The sequence below is a fragment of the Hypanus sabinus genome, chromosome 2 (assembly GCF_030144855.1).
Source record: "Hypanus sabinus isolate sHypSab1 chromosome 2, sHypSab1.hap1, whole genome shotgun sequence".
NCBI classification, from domain to species: Eukaryota; Metazoa; Chordata; class Chondrichthyes; order Myliobatiformes; family Dasyatidae; genus Hypanus; species Hypanus sabinus.
This window is the reverse complement of record NC_082707.1, coordinates 115,206,378-115,225,056: the sequence shown is the minus strand read 5'-3', so window position 1 is coordinate 115,225,056 and position 18,679 is coordinate 115,206,378. Positions and strand designations below refer to the sequence as shown.

General features: G+C 38.2%; 1 protein-coding gene across 2 annotated transcripts in view; it reads left to right on the top strand.

Annotated features, from left to right (window-relative positions):
* The window catches only part of ino80 (INO80 complex ATPase subunit), a 232,643-nt gene that overhangs the window by 87,227 nt on the left and 126,737 nt on the right, over positions 1 to 18,679 (top strand). For both annotated transcript variants that reach the window (XM_059952871.1, XM_059952861.1), the window contains exons 11-14: positions 7,081 to 7,148; positions 9,179 to 9,388; positions 15,585 to 15,665; positions 16,827 to 16,922. In XM_059952871.1, coding sequence (XP_059808854.1) covers positions 7,081 to 7,148; positions 9,179 to 9,388; positions 15,585 to 15,665; positions 16,827 to 16,922 — 455 coding nt within the window. The remainder of the gene's footprint in view (positions 1 to 7,080; positions 7,149 to 9,178; positions 9,389 to 15,584; positions 15,666 to 16,826; positions 16,923 to 18,679) is intronic.

Below are 18,679 nucleotides of genomic sequence, written 5' to 3'. Positions count from 1 at the left end.
ACATGTTTTGTGGCACCTTGACCCTTTGACTTGTGTTTGGATTTGGAGTATGAAGATGCAGTCTGTTGCCAATGTAATATCAAGAGCAGACCACAGTCTGTAATCCTTTGTTTATGCTTGTTATTGAAACTCCAAGACCAAAGCAAACTGTGATGCCAATGCATAAGAGTCCAGATCAAATTGCCTTCTTTTAAATTGGCATCAATGTTGACTCTCCCTGGTAGTTGTTGGAGCAGTAACTACAGGGACTGAATAAGCTTTGTCTTCCTCAGTTTCTCAGATTTACAGAACCTGGTCACATACAAGTGGTTAAAGTGTTTTACATAGTCTGCAGAAGACATTCAGCTTATTAGTCTAGTTTTCCTCAAAAATAAGTTGGAGTGAAGTGTTTTTCATATTTTTATTCCTCTGTGCATCTTGTTTACAAATGCCAAATATTAACAATTAATTTGATCCCCTTACGTCAGCTGTGAAAATTTGAGGATTGTTTGAATCTGCATCATGCTTCTGTACATCATGCTGCAAGAACATATTGAGCATTAGCTGAAGTTGTGATGTATTGACTCTTAACAAAAAAAAGCCCTCTTGAAACATTAAGTAGATGTTGCTCAATTCTATCTCTGTGCATGTGAAATAAATTAAGCTGGGGAAGAATGTACAGGCTGTCAATATCTATAACTAACATGGGAGGTTTTTTTTCACTTTGCTGCTGAGAAATAATGCACTTCAAATCATTATTTTGCACAAGGAGTTCAGTGAAGAGCAATCTTAGTATATGGTAATTTGAATTCTACCTGAGATCTTGATGCTCCTTGTCATTAAAATAATTGGCTCATGGAAGCCCAGAGCCAACAAAGTATTGTGTAGCCAGTAATTATGACATTTAGCATTAAAGTGGATTCTGGTTAATTGGGTCATTGATTAATTGGGGTGGCCACTTATATGGGGCAACTCTTCAAAGACACAAAATAATTGAGAAAATAGCCGGGACACCTTCCCTTTATTTGGGACACCATGCTGCTTAATTAGGGCACAGGAGTGTTGCCGAACAGTTTCTAACTAGTGTTAGTAGTGAAACCCCCTTTTTTTTAAATTGATTTTTTAATGCATTTTCTACAACACTACAAATAAAAAAAACCCAAAACAAAGTAGAAAATTAGTACAGTGCAAGATAAACATACAATAGTAATATACTACAAAATAGGATAATTGAGAAAGCACCCAAATTGAAGTCATGTAAAGTTAGTGCCTTCCCCAAGCCCCGCAACAAAAAAAACTCCAGACCAACCAAATCAAAATGTAGAAAATATAAATCAGAACATTCAAACCCCCAAAGCTGTAAATACACTTGAAAACAGAAGATAATAATGCCTTTTACCAAAAAAAAGAGCTGAAAGCAAGGGACTGAAAAAAAAAACTTAATTAAGAGGAAAATTATGAAAATACTCAATAAAAGGTCCCCAGACCTTATGAAACTTTACATCCGAATTAAGAATTGAATAATGGATTTTTTCAAGGTCTGAACAGGACATGATATCGTTAAGCCATTGAGCATGTGTGGGCGGGGCAACATCTCTCCATCTAAGGAGGATTAGACGTCTAGCCAGGAGAGAAGCAAAAGATAAACATTTAGTCGAACTCGAGCGTATATCTGTCTCACCCAAAAAACCAAACAGAGCAATTAAAGGGTTAGGTTCTAAGTGGTGATTCAGAATACAGGGTAAAGTTATAAAAACATCTTTCCAAAATTTCTCTGAGCTGGGACAGGTCCAGTACATATGAATAAGAGAAGCCTTGCCACTTTTGCATTTATCACAAAGAGGACTAATAGGGTAAAATCGAGATAATTTAGATTTGGACATATAGGCTCTATGAACAATCTTAAACTGTAAAAGGCAGTGGCGAGCACAAAGAGAGGTTGAATTAACCGATTTGAGAATCAAGTCCCAAATCTTATCAGATAAAGGGATATTTAAGTCATGCTCCCAAGCCATTCTAATTTTATCCACAGGGGCATGCCATAAGGATACTAATTTATCATGGATAAAGGATATTAAGCCTTTACCCAGTGGATTAATAGAAAGAAATAAATCCATAGCATTTTTCTTGGGCATTTCAGGGAAGTTGGGAATTAAAGGATTGATAAAGTGTCTGATTTGGAGATATCTAAAGAAATGGGCATTAGGCAGATTGAACTTAGCAGAGAGTGAAGCGATTATCGATAAAAAAAGATCTTCAAAATGTCTGATGCCCTTCCTATGCCAATCATAGAATGTTGAATCCTACTTAGTAGGTAGAAAAAGATGATTAAGATAGGACTAGAAAGGGAAAAACCATAAAATTTCCTAAACTGGGCCCATATTCGCAAAGTATGTCTAACAAGAGGATTAACAATTAGTCCAAACAAACTACTAGGGACTGCAGAACCAAGAAGTGCAGAAAAAATAGATCTTTAGTGGAATTCAGCTTCATTGCTACCCAATTAGGGCACTCAGATTGGCTATGAAAAAAAGACCAAAAGATAGTGCAATGAATGTCAGCTGCCCAGTAGTATAAACGAAAATTAGGTAAGGCCATGCCACCCTCTTTTTTAGATTTTTGAAGATAAACTTTATTAATTCTAGAATGCTTATTCTTCCACAGCTAGGACAAAATAACAGAGTCTAAGGAATCAAAAAAGGTTTTAGAAATAAAAATTGGGATAGATTGAAATAAATATAAAAATTTAGGGCCAACGTATATTTTAACAACATTAATACAACCTATCAAGGATAGGTGACCATTGTGACAGACTCTGTTTTGTAGTATATAAAAGATTGGCAAAATTTTCACGAAAAAGATCTTTAAACTTTCTTGTAACTGTAATACCAAGGTAAGTAAATTGATTATGAACTACTTTAAAGGGGAGGTCACAGAATGCTAATACTTGTGCTTCTTTATTAGCTGGGAAAAGTTCACTCTTATATAAGTTAAGTTTATAGCCAGAAAACTGGCTAAATTGATCAAGAAGTGAAAACATTGGAGGTAAGGATGTGGACAGTTTTGAAAGAAAAAGTAAGAGATCATCAGCATAAAGAGAAACTTTGTGCTGAACACCCCCCCCCCCCCCCACTCCAAATCCCGGTCAGTTCAGGACAGCTTCAGAATGCTATCGCCAGAGGTTCTACAGCCAAATCAAAAAGAAAGGGACTTAAAGGGCATCCTTGACGGGTGCCACGTTTGAGGTTAAATAACTGGGATTGCTGAGAATGAGTCAAAACAGAGGCGGTAGGACATCGATACAGCAATTTGATCCAAGAGATATAACTTTGACCAAAGTCAAATTTTTCTAAAACCGCAAAGAGGTAGTTCCACTCTATACGATCAAATGCTTTCTCCACATCGAGAGAAATAACGCATTCAGGATTCCCAGTTGAAGGTGAATATAAAATATTAAATAAATGCCAAACGCCATATGTTAAAAAAAGGAAGACAGTTTTTAATAAAACCAGTTTGAGCATCAGAAATAATAGAGGGTATAACAGTTACTAATCTATGAGTCAAGACTTTGGCCAAGATTTTAACATCAACATTAAGCAAAGAGATTGGCCTGTACGAGGAACAGTCTGTTGGGTCTTTACCCTTTTTTAATAAAAGAATAATACATGCCTCATTAAATAAGGGTGGCAATTTACCATAGTTAAACGAGTCAGATAGTACTGAGAGTAACTGAGGAGAAAGGAGTGAAGAGAATGATTTATAAAATTCTACGGGGAACCCATCAGGTCCAGGAGATTTGCCTGAAGACAGTGCAGAAATTGCAAAAGATATTTCTTCTAATGATATAGGCTCATTAAAATCAGATGAAAGCGAAGGAATATTGAGAGTATTTAAAAAAAAGATCAACAGAAATATTCTCATTCAGAGATTCAGAGGAATAAAGTCGAGAGTAAAAATTTTTAAATACATCATTGATTTCTGAGTGATTTGATGTAATATCCCCGTTCTCCTTCCGGATCTTTGTGATATGTTGTTTAGCTTTAGAATGCCTTAACTGATTAACTAGAAATTTACCACATTTGTCACCGTGAATATAAAAGCAACTCTTACTTTCAAGAAGTTGGCGTTCAACAGGTTGAGTAGAGAGAAGGTCAAATTTAGTTTGAAGTTCTACATGCTTCTTATATAATTCAGGGTTATTAGTTTGAGCATATAATTGATCTAATTCTTTAATCTGATTAATTAGGTCTAATCGATCTATACGGGACTTTCTATTAAGGTTTGCTGTATATGAGATTATTTGATCCCTCAAATATGCTTTCCTGGCATCCCAGACAATCTGGGATGACATTTCAGATGACGTATTACTGTTTAAATAAAAAGTTATCTGATCCTTAATAAATTTTAGAAAATTATCATCTGATAATAAAGTCAGGTTAAAACACCAATGTTTATTCCTCTGAGGGAGACCAGGAAAATTTAGAGCATGCATGATCAGAAATCAGTATAAGAAGTGAAACCCCCTTATATTGGGCCTCTCTGGAAACCCGACTTGTTAGTCCCTGGCTATCAGCCATTGGATTCCGCGGTGATTAAACCCACCTTTCTCTGGCTTTGTACTTCTAGGATGTGTACAACTTTGGCTCCAGCAAATCCATGAGGTTGGGATGTCTCACTCACCCAAACCCTGGTTTGTGTGAATGCTGTGTGATTTACTGCCCTGGCACGAAATAGCAGAGTGTACACTGCATAAAATTAAGTATATTTAAGAATGTTAATTTAAGCAAACAGTTATTAAATGGGGGAAAAAAACCCCAAAAAGAGCCCATTACTCCTAAACAGTCAAATGTGCATTTAGGTTGGAGCTCATCTTGAACTTGTCTGCCACTTGTGTGCTGGACCCCTGCTTCCAAATGTTGCTCAAAATTCATCTTTCTCACTAATAGTGAGAAATAAGCAGTAAAACAATTGAGAACTGTTTTGCTCACTGTGGTTTGAAGCGTTCAGCCTTGGGGATGCTAGAAATGGCCAGGAGTGAAAATGAAATCATTTCACTATTTCAACAAGTTTGGAACTATGAAGAATTTGATGGTATCGACAGATATCTTGAATGTTACAATGAAAATAAAGATTTGAAGGATGCACTTGTCGACAACATTGTATGAAGGGAGTCTATTATCAGCAATAGGCTCCGCTGATTTTGTTCATTTACAGTCAAAAGAACTCGACACAGTTGAGTTCCACTGTCAGTAAATATTAGGAACTAATACATAGTTTTATAATACGTAGTAGTTTTGGTAGTGTTCTGATGAATTCTGTATTTCATTTAAATACATAATTTGTTACTTAGTTTGCACTTTTTAAATACCTTTTTGAACTTGATAGTTTTCTGAGTGGTCAGGGCATCAAAGGATATGGCAAGAAGGCAAGTTTGTGGAGTTGAGTGGGACCTGAGATCAGACATGATAAAATGATGGAGCAGACTTGATTAGCTGAATGGCCTAATTTTGCTCCCATATTTTATGGTCTAAACTTTCATTTAAATTTTGGCTAATTGATCCAAAATATAGCGGTTCAAAATAACTGGAATCCACTATTATTAATGTCAGTATATTGCTATATCTGTAGCAATCTATGAGGTTCTGACAAATCTGTGGTAATGTTACCACTATGTAGGTGGACTGTGTTACTACCATGTAGGTGGGGTGAATACACAATTGAGTGTGTGTGATTTAGGATCTTTATGGAATTGTCCACTTGAAATTATGTACTCTGAGAATCACCTTTTCAAAAAATCTGGTTGAGGGAGCTGAAGTACTGAAGTTGATGGTTGTAGTCCATTGTAGTTGATGGCTTCAGTCTTGTTGATCCAAGACTGAAAAAGATGACCCTTCACAGAAATAGATGGAAAGGAAAGTGATGGTTGAAAGTTTCAAGTTTAGGAACTAGCTCAATGTTTCTGGGAGATAATGTTAAAGATAAGGGGTTTGAGCTTTAGAGAAGGAAGATTGGAAATTGTACAGGACTGCATTGAAAATAAAGTTTGAGAGTGACAGGAAGAAGAAAAGTTATAACCTGGGATAGATGTCTTCTGTGTGATAGCTCTTAGGACATCATTGCTTGTGCATTTTAGTTAATTTTCTACAGTCTCATGTGGCTTGGCATAATGAAACATTAATTAATAGCATTGTAGTAGAGACCCTGAAGCACAGTTAAAAGAATTCGTCCAAGGACAAACTTGTTCGATTTTATTCTCATGTTAATCCAATCTGTGACAGATGCCATTCTGAAGTAGCCTCATTGACTCACATGTTTTGGTCTTGCCCTTGCTTGCAAAAATACTGGAAAGATATTTTTGGTATCATTTCAACAGTTCTGAGTATTAACTTGCAACTTCATCCTAGTATTGCAATTTTTGGCTTACCAATGGTGGTTAACAGTTGTTTATCCCCCTCAGCTCAGCGGATGGTTGCATTTGCCACACTAATGGCTAGAAGATCTATTCTACTGAACGGGAAAGAAATTAATCCCCCAACTACATTTCAGTGGTTTTCCCAAACTATATCTTGTTTGAGTTTAGAAAAAATTAGACGTGTCATTTTTGACCCTTCGGTCAAATTTGAAGAAACCTGGAGACCATTTATTCAACACTTTCATATGAGTTAAACTGACCTTTCCCGAACCCTTTTCTTATCACCATTAGTTATTTGGATAGAGGTGTGGAGTTATTGACACTATTGTGTATACTTGATATGATACAATAGCCCATGTCGGTTAGGTTAGCTTTATTTTTGTGTTTTTTTTTGTTTTTTTTCCCCCATTTTTCCATTTTTTGTAATACACTGAGTTTGGGAGGTTATTATATTTGGGTTATTAACTGTTTGTATTTGTATTTTAGCCTTATTAATTATGTACTCTCAAACTCTCTGTATTTGCTGTTTTTATGTTTGTTTGAAAATTAATAAAAAGATTTAAAAAAAAGAAAGAAAGAATTCGGCTTCCTGACTTCTCTAAAATGGCAGTTAACCATTGAGATGGGCTTGTGATGCTTTTTTTACTCAAGCATGGGGGTAATAACATGCATTTTTTTTTATTTTACAGATAGTGAATATTATAAAGCACAGGCACTGAAGAATGCAGAAGATGCTTTTCGAGTGCAACAGGACAGAGTAAGTGTCTCAGGTCTTAAGTATACAGAACTAATTCATTATGTTCAAGTTGTGATATGTAGTCTAGTCCTTGGTTGATGAGAATATCTAACAGTAGCACCATATTTTCTCCAAACTTGTTTTGATAGAATTCAGAACTAAACTTGGATTGGATTGCTGATTGCTCATGAAATGTACAGATGCTGAAGAATTGTTGAGGGGAATTGTATTGGGGATATGGATGCTAACATGAACTCATGGTGCTTTGGTTAAGTACCTTAGTAATTTCAGTCCTACAGTGTCAGCTTTTTTTTGACAGTTAACAGGGCGTGAGAAACCCATCACATGATGTGCTTAAATTAACACAACTTTTTGAAAAGGAACTGTTTGGCAAGTGAGTTTTTTTTTAAGTTATGGAAGTAACTAAGAGAAGCATGATACTGTTCTGTATAGAGCCAGAAGAGATAACTATATAAGGTAAAGGCTTGTGACTTTGAGGATAATATATGATAGGGCTTTGAATTGACTGACAAAACGTGAAGGGATAAGCATGTCATTTTCATAAATGAGGTGTCTTGGTGATCAGTGCTGTGCAGCATCCATTTAAGATTTTTATTAATGAAGTAGCAGGGATTGATTCTATTTACATTTCCAGATAATTAAAGGATACCTGGGAGGGTAAGTTGTAAGGAGGCAGTGTTTACAAAAGGGTTTAGATAAAAATGGCAGTTTGAGTGTAATGTGAATGTGACATTATCCTCACTCTTCAAATTTCTTACAACATGGAAAGAGGCCATTTGGCTGATCAACAATCCCATTTCCTCACTTTGCTCCTTGTAGCTGTGCTCTTTCCCTCTCCCCACCCCCCTTTTGCTTATCAGTACCATCCTGACTCCTGCTATCTGTGATAAACTGGGGAAAAACGTATCAAACCAAGAGGAAAACACAAAGACGGGTGGCAGGTCTGAAACAGCAAAGAATTTAAATGTTAATTACAAATAAAAACTGTAAACAAAATATCCAGCTAAGTAAAAATAAAAATTGGATCAGAAATTTCCACAGATATTTTAATCTTAAATAAGCATTGGTCCTATTAAACGTGAATGTGGACAATAATGGAAAATGTGCTCTGTCAGATGAATTAAATATGTTCTTTGCATCATCCTCACTATACATAATATAACTAATGTCACAAATGTACTTCAAGGAAATTGCATTCTCTAGGAAAATGGTAGTATAAAAATAGTTGGAGCTGCTCCTTGATAAGTCTTTGGTTGCAATGGATCTTAAAGATATAGCTGTTGAGATATCATAGTTGAATTTGCTTTAATTTCTAAATTTCTTCTGATTTGGGGATGTTTTTGTTGAAGCAGAAAAAATGCAAGTGCCATACTTGCTCGTAACTCAAAAAGGACTAGAATCAGGAAACTGAGGGCTAGTTAACTGAATATCTCACAAAGCAAAAATTAGAGGATTATTATTAATTAGGGTAATCATGAAGTTTGACATGACCTATGAAAAAGTGATTGTCTAATTTTCTGGAGTGTTTTTTAAAGTAAAATGTAATTCATGTAAATGAGAACCAGTTGATGTACTAAGCCTTCTGAAAGGCATTTGGCTAAGATTCATGTTAAATATTACATATTGTGAGAAATACAAAACTCATGGTAAAGGATGCAGGGAACTATCAGGGTAGAAGATTGCCTGCAACAGGAAAGAATAGGCATATGTGTCTTTTAATGGTTGGCAATATGTAGCCAATGATATGTCATAGGGACTGAGTGCTGAACTCATGCAACTTATGAACTGACATGGATGAAAGAGCTAAAGATATGGATTTAAATTTGCTAATGCCATATAGACAAGTAGCCAAGTACATTGGGAAGACTGTGAGGAAGCTAGAAAAGGGTGCAGGTGGGATAAGGATATGGACAAAGATCTAGTGAGATGGAGTATAATGTATGAGAATAGGAAATGTTCATCATGGTCAAGAATAAGGGAGGTGAATCTTAAAATCTGAGATGGCTGTCACTGTGTTCTTTTGTTTACAGACCCGACTATTTGATGAAGAGGCAAAGGAGAGCCGCATGGCTGCACTTCGTGCAGCTAATGAGTCTGGGACAGGCTTTGGGGAGAGTTACAGTTTGGCTAACCCCTCCATTCGGGCTGGTGAAGATATCCCTCAACCTTCTATGTTCAATGGCAAACTCAAAGCCTACCAACTGAAAGGCATGAATTGGCTTGCTAATCTCTATGAACAGGTAAATTTGGTTGTACTGGTAGATATGTGTGCTTACACAACCAGATACAGGTGTAATTCACAATATCAGTGAGTCTATACATGAGCAGCTGTGAGTACATATGTAACTTGGCACTCTGGATGTATTCTAAGGAATGAGAATTCTAAGGGCATGAGTGACATCAGGGTCATTATATAGAGAGAAATCTATTGATAAAGGTGCTGTTCTGCTAGGAGTCTGTTGGGAAGCCCTACCTTCATCTTGCTCCATGCTGCTATGTTGAGAACCTGGGTATCAGGAATGTTGCATGAGTCCCTACTCTCCCTTTTGGTATATCTGCGGTAGTGAATCAGTCCGTGGATTAATATGGAGGCTGCCTGTCAAAGGTGATACTGGGCTGACTGGGCTCAATACTGAAATGTGGACATCAGAACTGTACCTTGGCTGGCATGTTGTGTGCAGAGTATTGCTACAGCAGGTCTACATGTTGACAGAACACCCTCTTTCTCTTCCATTGCTGTCTCCCTGTCTCTATCCATATAGTCTTTCATGGCCTATAATCTCTTTGCTCAATAGCTGGTGACCATTGCTGAGTTTGTTACTATACAGTACTCTCTGGACAAGGGAGAGCTCGAGGCATAGTGTTTCTTGTATCGAGCAAGAGGCAATGATGAAGAGTGCAGCCTCCTTGCACAGAGCTTTCTGAAGTGCCAGTGCAGAGGGCAGTGATTTGTGTGAACTTCCTGGCATAGCAGTGGGAGGGCAGCGTGTGAACTTCCTGGCATAGCAGTGGGAGGGCAGCTGTATCCTTTGGTATCCTGGCATAGCATACAGTCCAAGCAGTGTGTATGTTATTTGAGAGTATGTTCTCATTCCACAACTAAAAGTGCTTCAGAAATCAGTGCCCAAATACCAGTGTAGTACACAGGCAGAGGTAGATACTTTATCCTTGACCCTACACCATCTTAATATACACTCAGTGGCCACTTTATTAGTACAGCTGAGTATCTGCATATTAGTGTAAGTATCTAATCAGCCAATCATGTGGTAGCAACTCAGTGCATAAAAGTATGCAGTCATGGTCAAGGGGTTCAGTTGTTCAGACCAAACATTAGAAAGGGAAAAAAATGTGATCTAAGTGACTTGCTGTGGAGTTATTGTTGGTGTCATAAGGGGTGGTTTGAGTATCTCAGAATCTGCTGATCTGGTATTTTCATATACAAGTCTAGAGTTTACAGAGAACAGTGTGAGAAACAAAAAACATCTGACAAGCAGCAGTTCTAAGGGTGAAAACGCCTTGTAATGAGAGGTCAGAGGAGAAAAGCCAGACTTGTTCAAACTGAGAGGAAAGCGACAGTAACTCAAGTAACTAAGTGTTACAGCAGTGTTGTGTGTTCAGAGATGCATTTGTGTATCACATGTTGAATCTTGAAGTGGATGGGCTATACATGCACTCAGCCACTTTATTAGGTACAGAAGATACTGAATAAAATGTCCTCTGAATGTATTATATTTTGAATTGGCAAGCATGGGACTACTTAACGTCTAAAGATGATTCGCTCTTGGTGTTTTTTTTTATCATTTAGACCACAAGACTTGGAGCAGAAGTAGGCTGCTCCACCCATTTGGTCTGCTCTGCCATTCCATCATGGCTGATTTACTTTTTTCTGAACCCTGTTTTCCTGCCTTTACCCTGTAACTTTTGGCACCTTGACTAATCAAGAATCTATCAACCTCTGCTTTAAATATACTCAATGACTTGGGCCTCCACACCAAACTATGGCAATGAATTCTTCCCATTAAATGCTCCTCGTATGTTAATGCTTTCATTCCTGAAATTATTCTCGTGAACTTCCTCTGGACCCTCCCCAATGCCAGCACATCCTTTCTTGGATAAGAGGCACAGAACTGTGCACAATACGCCAAGTGCAGTCTGACCAATGCCATATCATGGATTAGCATTGTATCCTTACTCTTCTAGTCCTCTTGTCATGAATGCTAAAAATTGCATTTGCCTTCTTTACCACTGACTCAACCTGTAAGTTAACCTTGAGGGAATTGTGAACAAGGATTCCATCCACTTATATGCACAGTGGTAAAGTGTTTTGAGATCTTGGTGATGAAATGTAAACACTTCTGCCTGAAAAGCAACTTCGATCTGCTCCAATTTGCCAACATGAGTAACAGGCACACAGCAAATATCATCTCATTGGCTCCTCAGTCAACCCTGAAACATTTGAACAGCAAAGATGCATACATTAGGTCTTGACGAAGGGTCTTGGCCTGAAACGTTGACTGCTCGCTTCCACGGATACTGCCGGACTTGCTGATTTCCTCCAGCATGTTGTACATGTTGCTTTGACCCCAGCATCTGCAGTGTACTTTGCGTATACATTAGGAAGATCTCTATCAACTACAGTGCAGCACTCAATGCTCTCATCCCCTCAAGTAATCAATAAGCTTAATACCTCCTTGTGCAATTGGATCCTGGATTTCTTCACTTATAGACCCCTGTCAGTTCAGACTGGCAACATCACCATGATCTCTATCAACTCTACTTACTTTATGCTTATGACTGTGACTAAGCACAGGACCAATCTCATATTTAAGTTTGCTGATGACACCACTGTCTTAGGCCATATCAAAAATGGTGATTAATCAGCATGTGGGAAGGAGAATTCAAATCTGGCTGAGTGGTGCCATAGCAACAACCTTTTACGTAGTGTCATTAAGGTCAAGGAACTGATTATAGAGTTTAGGAAGGGAAACTGGAGGTCCATGACCCTGTCCTCACTGGAGGATCAGAGGCAAATGGGATTAGCAACTTTAAATACCTATGTGTTATGCTTTCAAAGGACGTGTCCTGGGCCCAGCCGGTAAATGCATTACAAAGAAAACACAACAACGCTTCTACTTTCTTAGGAGTTTCTGGAGATTTAGCATTGCATCTAAAACTTCCCCAACCTTCTATAGATGTGTTGGTGGAGAGTACGTTGACTGGCTTATCACAGACTGGTATGAATCCACAAATGCCCTTGAACAGACAATTCTACAAAAGGTAGTAAATACACCACAGTCCATCATCAGTAAAGTTCTCCTAATCTTTGAGCACATCTCCATGAAATACTGAATAGGAAAGCAGCATCCATCATCAGGGATTCTCACCACCCAGCACAGGCTCTCTTCTCGCTGCTGCCATCAGGATGAAGCTACCTGAGCTTCAGAACTGACACTACCAGGTTTAGGAACCGTTACTCTCCCTCAGCCATCAGGTTCTTGGACTCACTTTCAAGGATGCTTCATTCATGTTCTCTATTTATAAGACCATAAGATATAGGAGCAGAATTATACTATTTGGCCAGTGAAGTCTGCTCTGCCATTTCATCATGGGTGCTCTATTTTCCCCCTCAGCATCAATTTCCTGCCTTCTCCCCGGATCAGAGCCAGTAGGCGGCACAGCACACGGCAGCAGCGGCCTTTTGGATCTGTTGCTACTTTAATTTAGTTTTTTAATCTAATTTTTAATTAAATTTAATTTTAAGGCACAATTAGGATTTAGGGCAATGGATAACGGCGACTATCTACCATCGCCAGTTACTGCTGCAGTACAGAGACTGCCCAAAAACGAACCTTCATGAAAATCTGCTGGTTAGCTTGCGCGACTTCGGCTTGCTGAGGGAATCGGGCCTGCAGTCCTCGGAGTCGCCTAATACCAGTGGCTGGAGGTGGGGACAGCGTAAGCAGTGTGCGAGGAAATGGAAGCGAGGTGAGCGGGCAGGAGTCTGTGCCAGGAAAAAAGCAAGTTCTAGCCATCTGGCTGTCCTGTCCATTCTGCTCTCCAATGGACATTAAATTGGACTACATCTGTGGCAACGAAATACTCGGCGTGAGTACAGAAATGGGCAGAATCCCAGGTGCTGCCATTCAGCTGATTATATAACAGATTTTCCCCCAAGCCATCGGACTACCAACCTCTTGTCCTCTGCTGTGCCTATTGTCTTGTTTATTATTTATTGTAATGTCTGCACTGTTCTGTGTACTTTGTGCAGTCCTGGGTAGGTCTGTAGTCTAGTGTAGTTTTTGTGTTGGTTTACGTAGTTCAGTGTAGTTTTTATTGTTCATGTAGCACCAGGGTTCTGAAAACTGTTCTCGTTTTTACTGTGTACCGTACCAGCAGTTATGGTCAAAATGACAATAAAAGCAACTTGACTTGATATCCTTTCATGCCCTGACTAATTAAGAAACTATCAACTTCTGCCTTAAATATATCCAATGACATGGCCTTCACAGCTGCCTGTGGCAACAAGTTCCACAGATTCACCACCCTGGCTAAAGAAATTTCTCCTCATCTCCATTCTAAAAGAACACCCTGTGTCCTCTGGTCTTAGACTCCCCTATCATAGGAAACATCTCCTCATCTACTCTATTGAGGCCTTTCACCATTCGATAGGTTTCAATGAGGTCCTACTTCATTCTTCTGAATTCCAGTGAATGCAAGCCCAGAGCCATCAAATGCTCCTCATATGATAAACTTTTCAATCCCAGAATCATTTTCATAAATCTTTGAAAACTCTCCAATATCATCACACCTTTTATTAGACAGAAGGCTCAAAACTGCTCACAGTACTCCAACTGAGGCCTCACTGGAGCCTTATAAAGCCTCAATATTACGTCCTCGCTTTTATATCCTCCCCCCCTCCCCCCCAAAATGCGAACATCGTGTTTGCCTTCCTTATCATAGGCTTAACCTATAAATTAACCCTTAGGGAATCCTGCACGAGGACTCCCAAGTCTCTTTGCACCTCAGAATTTTGTATTTCTCTCCATTTAGAAAAAGTCTACACTTTTATTTCTCCTACCAAAGTGCATGACCATACACTTTCCAATACTGTATTCCATCTGCCACTTCTTTGCCCAGTCTCCTAATCTGTCTAAGTCCTACTGTAGCCACTTTACTTCCTTAAAACCACCTGCTCCTCCTCCTATTTTCAAATTGTCTGCAAAATTGGCCACAAACCCATGAATTTCATCATCCAAATCATTGACAGATAACGTGAAAAGAAGCGCTTTCAACACAGACCACTGTGGAACACCATTAGTCACTGGCAGCCAACCAGAAAAGGTCTGTTTGCCACCTGCCAGTCAGCCAATCTTCTATCCATGCTAGTATCTTTCCTGTAATACCATGGTTAAGCAGTCTTGTTTGTCGTACCTTGTTAAAGACTTTCTGAAAATCCAAGTACACAAAATCCCCCAATTTCCCTTTATCTATCTTGCTTGTTATTCAAAGATTTCCAACAGATTTGTCATGCAAGATTTTCCGTTAACTATGTTGACTATAGCATACTTTATCATACTTCTCCAAGTACCCTGAAACCTCATCCCGATGATCTCCAACACCTTCCCAACCACTGATATCAAGCTAACTGGCCTAAAAATTGCTTTCTTCTGTCTCCTTCCCTTCTTGAAGAGAGGAGTGATAATTGCAATTTTGCGGTCCTCTGGAATCATTCCAGAATCTTGTGATTTTTGGAAAGATCTTTAGTCTCTTCAGCCACCTCTTTCAGAACCCTGGGTGACATCCATCTGTTCCAGGTGATTTATCTACGTTCACACCTTTCAGCTTCCCAAACATCTTCTCCCTAGATAAGGCTAGCAACTGTACCCTTCTGCCCCTTGGCACTCTCGAACTTCCAGCACACCTCTTCTGTCTTCCACAATGAAGATTGATGCAAAATACTTGCCAAATTTGTCTACCTTTTTTTATCTTTACTATCTCTCCAGTGCCATTTTTCAGCAGTCTAATGTTCAGTATTTCCTCTCTTACCCTTTATATATCTGAAAAACCTCTCAGATATTTCTGCCTAGCTTACCTTCATATTTCAACTTTTCTCTCCTTTTGGCATTTTTGGTTGCCTTCTGTTGTTTTTTTTTAAAGCTTCCCATTCCTCTTTGATTTCTATTAACTGCCACTCCTTAATTAACCTTTAAACCTCACTATTTTCTCTCCTTGACAGACTTTTTTAATAGCTGTTATGTGCAACATTTGGCTGTTTGAAAGCAGTGGTTATCGGTATTGTGTGCTTGTATTCTACCAAGTAATTGAAATGAGATCCAATTAATATTACTTTAATTATTAATGTCTGTTTAATATGTGTACATTTGACTCAACAATAACTTGAGCTCATTTTTTAAGTTCTTTCTCTTCTCCTGCCAGGGCATTAACGGAATCCTTGCTGATGAAATGGGGCTCGGTAAAACAGTGCAGAGCATTGCTTTCTTAGCACATCTAGCGGAGGTGAGATTTATGTTGTTTGACAATTTGAAGAATCTTCACAGAATGCTACAGTGCAGCATTTATACATTGCTTTAGATAAATTTTGGTAGCAAATTTGATTTTTAGGGACTCTGCTTACCATACTTTTTCCTTGAACCCCTTTGTAGGACTTCATGTTAATTACCATTTAATGTAAATGTATTCTTGAACTGTTATACCTGTTCTTTAGATACAGTTTGGCGTGTCACATGAACCACATCGATATAGAGAGTAAATCGGTCATTACATTGTTCTATCAAATACAATAGATTTTGGTTAATTGGGTCAACTCTTCAAAAAGCAAAACTGATCGAGAAAATAGCCAAGACTCCCTTAATTTATCTGGGACGCTGTACTGCTAAGTTGGGGCAGGAGAGTGTCAGTTTCATGTACTTGCATTCAAAAAGCAGTGATTTTTGTTGCTGATAGCTGGCGAGAAGTAAGCAGTAAGACAACTTGGAACAGTTTTGCTCACTGTGGTTTCAAGCGTTCAGGCTTTGTGATACCAGAAACAGTTGGGGATGAAAATTAAACTATATCACTGCTTCAAGTTAGGAACTACGAAGAAATTGAAGGAATCAACAATCATCTTAAATGTTATAATGAAGATTCGATGGTTGCAGTCATTGATGGCATTGTATGAAGCAATCCATTATCTGTACAAGATGTCTGCTCTAATTTTGTTCGTTTGCAGTGAATCAAAAGAACATGGCAGCATACACTGGATGAATTCCTCTGTCAATAACCATTTGGAACTAATAAGAGTTTTATAGTACTGTAGTAGTATTGATAGTGTTCTAACTTCTGTATTTCAATTAAATGCATAACTTTTTCCTCGGGTAAATGATAGTTTGCCTTTTTTATACTTAACTATCTCCATGAAACTTTGACTAATTTGGGCGGCTGCTTAATTGGGTCAAAATGTACTTGTCCTGATGTGTCCCAGTTAACTGGAATCCACTGGCAGGTGTGCTACAGGAGAGGTATACTATAAAACAGCTTTTATACTGTGCTCATAAACACAGCACAGTTTGATTATGGAGGATCTCTCTCCTCCTGCAATTACCTAATCTCCCACTACAGTACAGATTCAAACTGAATTTAATGGAGTTTTTGTTTCTAAAAATAATTTTTGTTGTACAGAGAGAAAACATCTGGGGTCCATTCTTGATCATCTCTCCTGCTTCTACTCTCAACAACTGGCACCAGGAGTTCTCCAGATTTGTTTCAAGATTCAAGGTAATGAGCACAAATGGAACGGAGCAATGAGGCTGTGCAGTTTTGATGAACAAACATTAGTATTGCTGTAAATTCTAACTCAAACTTTAAATTACATTTTTCTAGGTGAAACGGTAGAGGCATATTATATCGATTTTTCTCCAGTCTTTCTCTCACACGTTTGAAACTCAGAAGGCAATAAGATTATTATTCATTATGGATACCAATCAGTTACTGATAGGTCCAGTAATTACTGACAGGTCCTGAAGAAGGGTCTTGACCTGAAACATCGACTATCTGTTCATTTTCATAGATGCTGCCTGACCTGCTGAGTTCCTCCAGTATTTTGTGTTTATAGTAATTCAAGTAGCACAAGTTTTGCCAGAGGGAAGCTGCAGTAAAGGAGGTTAAAATTAAGTTCCTATGTGAATGTCTTAGTAAGTTGAGATAAGATCTCACAAATTTGAATTCTTCGGGTAGTGCCAGCATTAGATGGCAGTATTGCATAGTATTCTGCAAATAAGATGAACCATGCTTTTGGTAAACTCAGAATTTTGGCTGTAAAGAAGGCATGGATACTGGGGGAGGTGAGGAAAGTTTTTTTTAAGAACTTGTAATATTCCTCAGGATAATGTTTATAATACAAGGACAAGGTAGCATGATCAGGACTTGTACAACAATATAAAACCTGAAGTATTAGTTGTATTTTACTTAAGAGGTTTGCGCTGGAGAATTATTTTGCTACAGTTGGGATTATCACTTTTCTGTCTGATACATTTCAATTTCTATTTTACATCAAGTTTTTTTTTGGGCTGAAGATGTCAGTGTACTAGTAAGGCATAAATTGAAAGAGTATAGATTTTATACATTGCCGTTTCTAAACTTGATCTCTGGCAGTACGGTATGCCATATGATGTCTATTGTTAACTCTTCAGCGAATTTCTTGATAGTGATTAAGTTGGACTTAATGCATACCATTGTATTGTCGCCTGGACTTGTAGCATACTGTTGTGCCGAGAAGGGATGTGTTTGTCTTGGGTGTTTTTATTGTGATTGCAAGACCTTGTTGGACATGGGTAACAGTGAGTCGTTAGCTAGACCAAAGGCAGAACAGTTGTATTGACTTGGTTGTTGCTTGAGGGAGACACCACAGGTACCTTTTGTGTTCCTGGATTTCATACAGGGTTGGAGGCTGTCTCCTCCCATCAGTGGTGCCCTCTGGTGCTTGCTTGGTGGTTAAACAAGCAGAACCATGACAACTCAGCGACTTGGGCTACATTTTTGTTCTCTTTGTGGCTGTTTTTCTGATATTGTAACCATATGTTCAATGTGCTATTGGTAATGCGATTTGCGCTTTGGTCCAAGAGAAATGCTATTTAATTTGGCTAGATTCATGTATGGTTGAATGATAATTAAACTTGATACTTGAAACTCTTGCAGTCAAGTACATAATTTTATAACTAATTGTGGCAGTGCAGTGGTGCTGTTTGCAAGCAAATCCTTGCAAATGGAAATCAGATAATTGGTGAAGATAGTGTTGGTTGAAGAGGAAATATTATCAAGGACATCAGCTCTTGTTTTGAAGAACACTAAAGAATTTGCATATTTCAGATATTTCATTTCAACCAAATGATAATCATCTACAGCATTCTCTCTCAGTAGAAGCATTCTGTTGGAAAACCCCAAATGAAAGCAGTGTGTTGAAAATTATTTTGTCAGAGAGTCATAGAAACAAGTTCTTCAATCCAGCAAATATGCTCCTACATTAATTGCAATAT